Source organism: Neoarius graeffei, chromosome 25, assembly GCF_027579695.1.
Source record: "Neoarius graeffei isolate fNeoGra1 chromosome 25, fNeoGra1.pri, whole genome shotgun sequence".
Classification (NCBI taxonomy): Eukaryota; Metazoa; Chordata; class Actinopteri; order Siluriformes; family Ariidae; genus Neoarius; species Neoarius graeffei.
Window position 1 is genome coordinate 2,414,225 of NC_083593.1, and position 12,456 is coordinate 2,426,680.

A 12,456-nucleotide genomic window follows, 5' to 3' on the forward strand; every position below is an offset into this window, starting at 1 on the left:
AACTGACCCTGTTCAATAGTATCCAAATCTCATGTAGCTAAACAGCTAAATGTAGAAACGCTCTTCTCATGCGTTGGGCACTACGGCCTTCGTTACGTCCGCGATCCGCAGGAACACGTCAGTCGTTTTGACATTTTCTTTTTTTGTTCAGTTTTAAAGCAGGATTTGGATGAAATATTTCTGCAAAAGCTGTTTGTAGTACACGAGCACGTTTACCATAAATCTCTAATAAATTAGTGTTTTACAGTCAGGCTTGTGTGTGTGTGTGTGTGTGTGTACACTGTCCATCATTTTACTGTTTAATATGCATTTATTATATAGACCAGAAGGGCGGCACGGTGGTGTAGTGGTTAGCGCTGTCGCCTCACAGCAAGAAGGTCCTGGGTTCGAGCCCCGGGGCTGGCGAGGGCCTTTCTGTGTGGAGTTTGCATGTTCTCCCCGTGTCCGCGTGGGTTTCCTCCGGGTGCTCCGCTTTCCCCCACAGTCCAAAGACATGCAGGTTAGGTTAACTGGTGACTCTAAATTGAGCGTAGGTGTGAATGTGAGTGTGAATGGTTGTCTGTGTCTATGTGTCAGCCCTGTGATGACCTGGCGACTTGTCCAGGGTGAACCCCGCCTTTCACCCGTAGTCGGCTGGGATGGGCTCCAGCTTGCCTGCGACCCTGTAGAAGGATAAAGCGGCTAGAGATAATGAGATGAGATGAGATATAGACCAGAAACCTGCTAAAGAAATAGTTAAAGAGGAATCCATTCCTAAGTCATGAACAGAAGACTGTGTGTGTGTGTGTGTGTGTTTTGCAGTAAACTTCCCCAAACGCAGATGGAGTGGACTCAGATTCTCGAGTCGCAGCAGCGTTACCATGACGACGAGCTGGAGAAGTGGCAGGAGATAATCAAGTCGTCTGTGGTTTTGTTAGACGAGGTAAATCCAGCGAGATTAAATCACATGCCAGCAGATGGCACCATAAAGAGCGCAGATAAATAAACAGACGTTGTTACGCAACATTGTTTTTCGCCTGTGTGTAATTAAAACATCGCGTGTTTACCTCAGGATACATCAGACGCTTTATCAGTGACCTGCAGTTGAGGAAAGGTGTGTGTGTGTGTGTGTGTGTGTGTGTGTGTGTTAAAAATCTGGGTGAAACCTGACATCAGGGGTCTACAGGACATCGTGGCTTTTAAATGCACAAAATGCCGTGAGCATGAATACGGATCGTTCAGTGTGGTTTTAATTGAAGGTGGAAAAAGCAGAACGAGATCAATCAACTGGTGATTTTTTTATTTTATTTATTTATTTTTAAAGCCTGAAAGTCAGTTTGTGATCAGCAATTTAATACATGTGGGAATGAGTACATCAGAGGGGCCTGTGTTACAGAATTACAAGTATTATTATTATTATTATTATTGTTGTTGTTGTAAACAGTAATTATTTAAGAGAAATATTCCCATTATATCACAAAAGTCAGATTATGAAGCAAATTCCTCTACATTTTATTAATATCCAGTTTTAAACTGACTCCTCATAAACATTTATTATCTGCCTGAAAATCTCAAGTTTATAAATTTATAAAATATCTTGATTTATTCTCTCCACATTCACTGGATATGAGCAATCGTGCGCTCTGATTGGCTACTCTACTACTAGGATATCAGCTCATATACCGTGAGTAGAGAAAAACAAAATGGCGGAGCGTGTTGCTGAACCAACCGAGGACAAAATAAAAACTCTACTCGAAAACAAAACCCCAAAAAATACAAAAAAAAGCAACAAAATATGGAATAAAAGTATTTGACGGTAAGAACGTTTCTTTCTTTATTTATTTTTCAAGAATTATTATTATTATTATTATTATTATTATTATTTTCGCATTTTTCACAAATTGCTCCTGTCATTTTGCCGGTTTGTTCACATTCTAAGTGGAAATTATTTTGTTGGACGTTTTGTATAAAGTTTTTTTATTTATCAAATTTACTAGAAGTAAAAATGCTCCATTTCTTAAAATCCAGTGAATGTGGAGAGAATGAAACGGTTATTCCACTCAATCTCGGTGCTACGCGCCTCGTCGCCGATCGGCTCACGTACAACTCGATTTCATGGAATAACTGTAAAATACACCTCATTCTTTGTTTTATATTTCGTACCTGATAAATATTTAACTTGCTCACTCTCTGTGTGGTGCTGTTCCAGGAAAATAATCAGTGACCATGCTGAAGTTGATTATTTTCCTATAGCCGCACGTCCTGAAGCGTTTTACTGCACTTATAACACAACAGTTATGATTGTTACTGATTAAAGAGCAACACGGTTTAATTTCTATCCGTTTCTAGTTACGTGTAATGCTGTGGAACGTTCTGCGTGTGTTATAGCAGCGATAAACAGACGTTCCATCAACACTATCTCTCATTCAAAGGGTTTTTTTTTCTTTTCAATAATGTTATGTGGAGCATCTGCTGTCCACATCCTTGTTGCTATGGAAACAATAACATATTAGAAGGAGCTCATTGATCTGAATATTAATGAGAGTATAAACCTGTGACCTGCATCAGCGCCTGACGACCAGTCAGAGTCCAGAGCTCCTCAGCGCTGCGGGGTGTGTAACTCTGGTGTGTGGATTTATCTCGTGGCAGATGAGAAGATCTTTGCTGAACCTGCAGAAGGGAGTCGGCATGAGAGACGACGGCTCGGTGGCCGAGGACAAACGGGATCGATACCACTGAGGGACGAAGACCTCGGGCCGAACAGACACACGGTGCAATAAGAAGAGCGTGAAGGAAGCTCAGAAGCCACCTCGCTCCTCTCCGCTCCAGCGCAGCTCACTGAGTATCGATTCGCAAAAACGAACCACTTAACCCCACTCGAGCATCCTGATCTCCTCCAGGGCCAAAAATTGACTCCTGAGTCATTCGTTCTTTCATTCAAGGACTCGTTTGAGTGTTAAACGCACACGCAGCCACATTTCAGCTGCACCTCCTCCTCCTCCTCCTCCTCCACCACCAACCCTCTGGTTTTTTGTTTTGTTTTTTGTTGTTTTTAAATAAAAACCATTTAGGAGTCCGGGACCAGGTTAACCTTTGACCTATAATCTCTAAGTGTTACTTGTGGATGATAAGCGAATGTGGAGAGCAGATTACATACACACAGATTTCTAATTCTTCAGTCGAGCTGTATTTGTTGCTCCGTTTTTACTGAGGCTTCCATGGAAGAATCGGGGCTGGACCCCAGAGAGCTCGTGCCATGGTGCTAATTATGCATAAACGTCCACGTTACAGTTTGGGATTTATTTCTGTTCTGTCTGTGTGTAATGAATAAGAGTAGCTTGTTTCTCTTTGTGGAACAATTTGTTGCCTGTGAAAGTGAAAGGCCAATCGTGTCATCGTTAGCGGAAAACCGAGAGCGCGATCCTCTTCCTCAGAGACGCCGCACTGCGTTTCATTTTGCACAAACCAAACCCGCGTCTGTTTGTCGTCTGTTGCTATTGTTGTTTTTTTTTCCCCTCCGTTCACAAATCTGAGTTGCCAACTTGTGTTTATTCTCAAATGAATATCTGTTCATTCCATTTTGTGTGTAAAAGGATCGTCTGCATCGTCAGTCAATTGTGAAAATCTTGCTTTAAGATGTTTGTGTGAATCAGACATGTGCTGATGTTCCTTGCTGTTTATCATCACTTAGGAAAAATCTCACGATATTTTACTGAACAGGAACACAAAGGCTGAACCCGAGCTCTCCCACAATTCACCTGTGCCTGGAGGCAGAGCCTTGATATCTCAAAGTATCAGTTTAAAAAAAATGGTTTTAACCTCCAAACAAAGGATTCAAAGGTAGAGAATTAAATGTCGCCATGTTGCTAGGTTACCAGCGTACACGTAACTACGGTATAACGAACCCTAAACTCCGAACCTAATCACCGAACGTGGAATAAAGTATTGTTGGGGAAATTAAAGTAGTCCGATACAGGATAAATATTTTTCTAAATAACGTCTCAATTCAAAAGTGATTCTTGTATCTGATTGGTCAGAAGGTGTTGATTGATTGATTGATTGATTGATTGATTATTTTCTGGAACAGCAGCTCGGACGGTCGCACAGCCGCACATCACGTTTATATACGTTAACGTGCTCACGCTAATGCGGTCTCGTTTCTATAGTAACGGCTCATTCAGGGACGATCAACATAAACAGACAAAACAACTTTTCTGAAAGGAGTCTCCAGTGTCAGCAAGTTCAGGAGAGACGAGTTTACACTTTGCAGTAACGCGACAAGCTGCGGGGTTTTTTTGTTTTAATTCAAAACATAGAAGCTGCTATAACATAAGTGAGAACAGAACGTTGTTACGTGGACGTTACGACAGATTTTCACAGATTATCGGCACATGCCTGATGCACATAGGTGACAGTGTTTTCTTTCCTGCGTTTATTTATTTGTTTGCATTTTATTTTTATGCTGCTTGAGTGAGTCGTGGAAGTAGGAGGAGTAAACTGTGAAGAAAAAAAAACCCTCAGTGTATGAGGTAAAGTCAGAGACTGTGGAGACGGGCGTGTGTTGATTTTCAGTATTATTTCCAGGAAGTCTCGGCCAAGCAGCGCGTTAAAGCTCCATCTGGCATTTTAATGCATTCATTCCTTTTCTCCAAAACCCTCCAGTTGAGCAGCGTCATGTTAAAGGCGTCACTTTCAACTTTCTGGAAGTGCAGGGACTTGAACCAATAACCTTCTGATGACTGAACTTTATCTACTGAGCCGTTTAGACAAGCTGTGAAGATATCTACAGAGCTACAGATCCACACCAACACGGACAAATCTCATGTCTAATGTGCAGCTTGTTGGATTCTTCAGTTCCTTTTGGGTTTTTTTTTTGTTCATTTGTTTGTTTGTTTTTAAGATAATGAAGAGTCAGCTCAGAACTCCATTGATGCTCCTGTGATGTCGTCTGGTGTTGCATGTTTATCATGGTGCATTAAATTTTATCATCCAGTTTTACCCTGAAGTAGTTTATATTTTGGTGACATGCTGCTCTTTACCCCCTCAGTCAGTCCCATGTTATTGTCCTGAACCGCTCGCTGATTGGAGAAACTCAATCAGGATCCAAACGCAGTGCATCAGGTCTTTGAATCGTCATGGCCGTGACTGTTATGGTCCAGTTATTGCAAGAGATTTGCAATTTAATATCTTCTGCAAATCTGAAAAAAAGGGAATTAGTTAGTTTATCAGACGGAGAGCTGCTCATGAAATGCCAAATATCATCATCATCATCATCACCCTCCTCCTCTCGCACATGGGTTTGAGGTTCGACGCTAAACCAGAATCCAGAAAATCCTGTCTGTTTGTTTGTTTGTTTTGCTCCTTCGTCCCTTCATCCCAGCCTCAGAAAGTATTAAGAAGTCACTCCAAGACGAGTTTTATGGCATTGTATTGCAAACCACAGATGTATGTGCATAAAATCTTTAATGTATTATTATTATTATTATTATTATTATTGACATGTATTGAGCTGAAATATTTATACTAATACTATAATGGATGTACATGTTGTATATGTCGAGTTGCTGTGTCTTTGGGAGAGGGCTTCAGCGTGTCGCAGGCCGAAAGCTGACAGTCCAGAAAAGATGCTTTCAGAATAAAATCGAAAAGATTTCCGTCATCAACAAACAGGCAGAATGAATAAAGGTCTTTAAGAGCTGGTACTTTGTCATCACCAAGTCATTTTTATGCACGTTTGCTTTATTTATTTGTTATTTTATTTTTTTAAAATCTGTTTTCAAAATGTTTCCTAAAAATATAAAACTCTGTTGTCATGGCAACATCACAGCAAATCTGAATCAATCAACAGTAAACACTGTCACTGTTTTAAACAATATTTTGTGTTGTTTTTTTTTTTAAACTGGTGGCTGCTGCGTGTGATACGATGCGTGACTTCATCGCTCGTCATTTCTGTCCTGCTTCAGCGAGGCGCTCCTGCTGGGATCTCAGGATGGGCTGCTCGACCCCGAGCTCAGCGAGTGATGTGACGTCGAGTCAGATCAACATGGTTGCACTTTTTCTTTTTATCTGTTTATTTTAATGATTTCTACTCTATAAACTGGACCCAGCGATCTGAAGTAAATGAGCACAGACGTATTGGACGCCATCGCTGTTCTGTTCTGTAGCGTTCAGTTTTAAAAATCCATTCAAAATTGTGGTTCATTAATCATCGCAAATAAGACGATGTAGATACAAGAAAAAAAAATTATTTGTATTTATTTATTTATATTTTTTTTTAATCTTTGAAAGAAAGAGGTGCTTCGTCCTGTTTCCTGATCTACAACTAACTTCCTGTTGACTCCAGCTGCAGGACTGGACAGGACGTTCTGTTTACAAAGCTGTATGTGACATACAAACTAAAAAAAAAAAGTGAAAATAGAAAATTATAAAAAATATTAAAAATCCATACGCACCACTTACTTCCTCATTTTCTTTAAAGAATTTTTTAAACACCACATTTGTGCATGTGCACAAGATTCCTATTATTATTATTATTATTATTAGTTTATTCTTTCACAGATGTTTTCAGACTTTTGTCTTCATCTCTCATCACACAATTTATGATCACTAAAATGTGTTGTTCCTGATCAGATTATCGATGATGCAGCATTATTTATTGATGTGTTTATTTGTGTCTCTACGACGACGCAGGACGCGGCGTGCTGTTCGAGGAAAAACGATCCTCACCCAGGTGCAGTGATGCATCCAGACACCGAGCACAAACTCTTTCTTCTCCTTTAGCAGAAGTGTTTTATTCCTCTGATACCACAGCTACAAGTTTACTGGATTTACATAATTTATGAAGGTCATGTACTTTTTATCCGTTTAAAGTTGCATGTTAGCAGCTATAAACTGGTTCCCTCACCGGCCTCCATGCAGCTCGTCACCTTACGGAGTATTTATTTATTTATTTGCTTATTCACTTCCTCAGACGTGTCCCGTGTTGAGTCTGAACGTGGCCATGAAGTGGAACAGATGGCGTTCGGCCTGGACATCCATCCAGTTGATTGTTTCTCCTTTTAGGATAAAGATGACACACCCAGGAACAAAGTCGGTTCGGTATCGACAAAAACAGTTTGAATTTGATCAGATTTTTTTTTTTTAAATGTAAATGATTTGGGAAGGATTTTTTATTTCTAACTGGAAATAGATTTTTTTTATGGGGGGAAGTTACACTACCGTTCAAAAGTTTGGGGTCACTTTGAAATGTCCTTATTTTTGAAAGAAAAGCACTGTTCTTTTCAATGAAGATCACTTTAAACGAATCAGAAATCCACTCTATACATTGCTAATGTGGTAAATGACTATTCTAGCTGCAAATGTGTGGTTTTTGGTGCAATATCTCCATAGGTGTATAGAGGCCCATTTCCAGCAACTATCACTCCAGTGTTCTAATGGTACAATGTGTTTGCTCATTGCCTCAGAAGGCTAATGGATGATTAGAAAACCCTTGTACAATCATGTTAGCACAGCTGAAAACAGTTGAGCTCTTTAGAGAAGCTATAAAACTGACCTTCCTTTGAGCAGATTGAGTTTCTGGAGCATCACATTTGTGGGGTCGATTAAATGCTCAAAATGGCCAGAAAAATGTCTCGACTATATTTTCTATTCATTTTACAACTTATGGTGGGAAATAAAAGTGTGACTTTTCATGGAAAACACAAAATTGTCTGGGTGACCCCAAACTTTTGAACGGTAGTGTAAATCTGTTATATTTATAGTTTCATTTATTCTCAGTGTTTTTGTGTATGTAAGGTTTTTTTAACCTTTCAGTGATGGATTGTTGTCTGTAATTTTTTAAATGCTTCAGTTTAAAAATAATTTCAGAGCTTATTTGGGCTGATGATCGAGGTTTCATTGTGAAATCCAGAGTACTTTTCTAACTTAAACCTTTACAGCTTGTACTCTGATTTTTCAGGCCACTGTAAATATAAATATTGTATGTGATTTTGTGGATAAACATCCAGGAGACGGCAGATGAACAATGACCCTGACTTTATCTCTGAGTCTCTGGCCTCCTGTTCATTCACACAGCGGAGTCTCTCCTGGGCCGTGTTCATTAAAGGTGTGAAACAAACGCAGTCAGTCAGACTGATGCAACACGGTCACCTGTGCTCCTGCTGCTCCCCGCGGGCCAACCACGCCCGGCTGGGGCGATCCTTAACCCAAGGACAACTTCACACAAATATTTACAATATTTAAGCCGCTTAATATCACGGTGTGAATAAATGAAGGAATGAAATGCACAAAAAATCATTTTTTAAAAATCTGTATTAATTTTTTTTTTTTTGGGGGGGGGGTCTATTTTTACAGAATTGTGTTTTAACCCTTTGGTGACTGACCCCTTGAAAATGGTTCCTCCAGGAACCATGACGTTTCAGTTGTCAAGACAACGGAAAAACTAAAATACAAATACAAGAGCATTTTGTTTTGTGCACAAGAGCATTGTGACGTATCTTTCTGTTTTTGTATTTTAGTTTTTCCGTTGTCTTGACAACTGAAACGTCATCGTTCCTGGAGGAACCATTTTCAAGGGGTCAGTCACCAAAGGGTTAATGGAAATGAAAATGTGATGTAGAGTTTATTTATGAGTAAACTCAAAAGGTTTGGCATACTCGAGTGAATTCACTGTGATGTGTTTCCTGTGATTCTGATGGAAAGCGTGAGAAGGTTAAACTGTGGAGTAAAGTTTCATCGGGGGGGAAAACAGACCTCCAACAGAAAATATACACCAGGTAGGTCCAGTCCACTGATCTGGGGTGAGTTTCTCAAAAGCCTCTTAACAAACACTAAGAGCATCTTAACTAGGAGAGAGAGAGAGAGTGTTCATTGTGCTGCTCACTCTACCATCTAACAATGCTCTTTGTGCTACGACGCTTTTGGGAAACCCACCCCTGATTGGTCGAACGGCGTTCCAAAAGTGATGATATTTCCCATCATGGCACTGGGACGTTCCGGTGTGCATCACTCCGCTTGTCTGTGCCCTGGACCTGAAATTCCACTTCCTCGTTAGAACCGGTTATGACGGTAGCGTTAGCGACATCATCAGCACATGTAGGCGAATGATACTTTTCAGGAATGTAACTTATTTAGACTTGAAATATACAGTACAAGTAAAAGCTCATCACATGAAGGTGAAACGGAAGAAGGGATGCCGATTTTACCAGAAGCACCTTTAACGGGAACGTACAAATCACTGTCAGTGAGTTAACCAGCTAACTGACGTGCCGTAAAGGGTGTGGGGCTTCACCGGGATTGATTTCTTTTCACAGAGAAAAAAAAAACCACACACAAACCCAGAACCTTGGGCCACACTGTAGCTGAAATATCACTCACTTGATATTAATTTCTTGTTTATTAAACTGTTATATAAAAGCGACATGACAGTCAAGGTCGTGCTGCTGTACTGAACATCAGCGTGGTTGGGATTAGTCATGGGATTAGCTACAGGATTAGCCGTGCTAATGTTCAGCACAACCTGGAGTGTGAGATTATAAGGGGAAGAAAGAAAACTGGGAAAAGTGAAATAAAAGTCCAAGCAAACAAGTTTAATTTAATATTGTATTCATATTAATGTTACTAGATATTTATTCATATAATAAATATTCATTTTATAGATATCATTATTTTATTTATTTTTACTTTTTTCATTTGTGACTTTTTTTTTTGAGAATAAAGGAATATCTGTGACCGTATTCAGATTAAATGTCCTTCTGGCTCATCATGAAGAGGAGGGTGTGCAAACTTTTGCATTTATATGTTTTTATCCAGTATATCATCTCATCTCATCTCATTATCTCTAGCCGCTTTATCCTTCTACAGGGTCGCAGGCGAGCTGGATCCTATCCCAGCTGACTACGGGCGAAAGGCGGGGTTCACCCTGGACAAGTCGCCAGGTCATCACAGGGCTGACACATAGACACAGACAACCATTCACACTCACATTCACACCTACGCTCAATTTAGAGTCACCAGTTAACCTAACCTGCATGTCTTTGGACTGTGGGGGAAACCGGAGCACCCGGAGGAAACCCACGCGGACACGGGGAGAACATGCAAACTCCACACAGAAAGGCCCTCGCCGGCCACGGGGCTCGAACCCAGACCTTCTTGCTGTGAGGTGACAGCGCTAACCACTACACCACCGTGCCGCCCCCCCAGTATATCATATCATGGAAAAGTTGTTTAATTTCCATAATTCCATTCAAAAAGTTAAACTTTCATAGATTATAGATTCAGAGCCCACAATTTAAAGTATTTTTGTTTATTTTTACATAATTTGGGCTTCCAGCTCATAACACCCACAAAAACAGGAATTCAAAAAAATTAGAATACTGTGAACAAATCACCATTTACGTCTCAGTTTTTGCAGAAAAAGAAAGAAATTAGGCGGCACGGTGGTGTAGTGGTTAGCGCTGTTGCCTCACAGCAAGAAGGTCCGGGTTCGAGCGCCGTGGCCGGCGAGGGCCTTTCTGTGTGGAGTTTGCATGTTCTCCCCGTGTCCGCGTGGGTTTCCTCCGGGTGCTCCGGTTTCCCCCACAGTCCAAAGACATGCAGGTTAGGTTAACTGGTGACTCTAAATTGAGCGTAGGTGTGAATGTGAGTGTGAATGGTTGTCTGTGTCTATGTGTCAGCCCTGTGATGACCTGGCGACTTGTCCAGGGTGTACCCCGCCTTTCGCCCGTAGTCAGTTGGGATAGACTCCAGCTTGCCTGTGACCCTGTAGAACAGGATAAAGCGGCTACAGATAATGAGATGAGATGAAGAAAGAAATTAGGATCACATCAAAATCAATCAAAATATGGTACTTTCAAAACGATAGGTCAATCTTCAATACTTGGTCGGGAACCCCTTTGCCTTAATCACTGCCTCGATGCGACGTGGCATTGAGGCAATCAGCCTGTGGCATTGCCTGGGAGTTATGGAAGCCCAGATTTCCTTGATGCTTGCTGTCAGCTCTTCTTTGTTGTTGGGTCTGGTGCCCCTCATTTTCCTCTTGAGAATACCCCATAGATTCTCAATGGGGTTTAGGTCCGGCGAGTTGGCTGGCCAGTCAAGCACTGTGATGGCATGGGCATCAAACCAGGTTTTGGTGCTTCTGGCGGTATGGGCAGGGGCCAGGTCCTGCTGGAAGATGAAATCTGCATCTCCATACAGATCCTCAGCAGAAGGAATCATGAAGTCCTCTAAAACATTCTGATAGACTGTTGCGGTGACCTTGGATTTAAGAAAGCAGAGTTTACCAACACCTGCACCGGACATTGCACCCCAAATCATGACTGACTGTGGATATTTCACACTGGACCTCAAGCAGCTTGGGTTCTGTTCCTCACCCGTCTTCCTCCAAACCCTTGGACCTTGATTCCCAAATGAAAGGCACACTTTACTTTCATCGGAAAAGATGACCTTGGACCACTGGCCAACAGTCCAGTCCTTCTTCTCCTTGGCCCAGTTGAGACGCTTCCTACCATATGTTGGCTCAGGTTCAGAAGTGGCTTGACCCGAGGACCCCGACAGTTGTAGCCCATCTCCCGGATGCATCTGAATGTGGTGGTTTTTGAAGCTGTGACTCCCACCTCATTCCACTCTTTCTGGATCTCTGCCAGATTCTTGAATCTTCTCTGTTTGATAATCCGCTGAAGCCCACGGTCATCTCTTTTGCTGGTGCATCTTCTCCTGCCACATTTTGCCCTTCCACTAGACTTTCCATTGATATGCTTGGACACAGCAGTCTGTGAACAGCCAGCCTTCTTAGCTATGAACTTGTGTGGCTTACCCATCCTATGGAGGGTATCAATGATTGTCTTCTGGCCAGTTGTCAAGTCTGCAGTCTGAGACAATTTAATGACACCTGGGGAAACCTGTGCAGGTGCTTTGAGTTTAGTAGATGATTAGTGTGTGACACTCAGTTTAAAACATTCATGCCCTGCAAAATTTGGGCTGATTTGTTCACAGTATTCTAATTTTCTGAATTCCTGTTTTCGTGGGTTTTATGAGCTGGAAGCCCAAATTATCTAAAAATAAACAAATAAATACTTGAAATCATTTAAATTGTGGGCCCTGAATCTATAATCTATGAAAGTTTAACTTTTTGAATGGAATTATGGAAATTAAACAACTTTTCCATGATATTCAAATTTTTTGAAAAGGGTCTGTATGTATTTATTTATTTATTTTATACATTTCTGAATGAGTCAGTATATTAAACAGTGCTTTCAGTATGCAGGATATATTACTGACAGACCAAAAACATGGAATATTTTTCAACTCTAAATATATATTTCAAATTTTATATATCATATAGATTTATTTTGGGTTTTCTTTTAATTAATTCAGAATAAATAAACTGTGTTCTTTGGTTGAATTTTTTTCAAGATGATTTCTTCCCATTTAAATTTTTGCAGGAAGCTCATTCGGCTGAAGGCACGTTTTTTATGT

At 40.8% G+C, this 12,456-nt stretch overlaps 1 protein-coding gene across 8 annotated transcripts in view; it reads left to right on the forward strand.

The window, feature by feature from the left end:
- gramd1ba (GRAM domain containing 1Ba) overlaps window positions 1-8,191 on the forward strand; it is a 92,113-nt gene extending 83,922 nt beyond the window's left edge. For 2 of the 8 annotated variants that reach the window (XM_060909088.1, XM_060909087.1), the window contains 2 exons: window positions 802-922; window positions 2,629-5,884. In XM_060909088.1, coding sequence (XP_060765071.1) covers window positions 802-922; window positions 2,629-2,718 — 211 coding nt within the window. In that variant the 3' untranslated portion in view covers window positions 2,719-5,884. Of the gene's footprint in view, window positions 1-801; window positions 923-2,628; window positions 5,885-5,942; window positions 6,081-6,267; window positions 6,359-6,669; window positions 6,710-6,949 lie in introns of those variants that run through there. The other 6 variants (XM_060909089.1, XM_060909091.1, XR_009651570.1 and 3 more) reach the window with 5 other exon arrangements.
- Window positions 8,192-12,456: the final 4,265 nt, after the last annotated feature.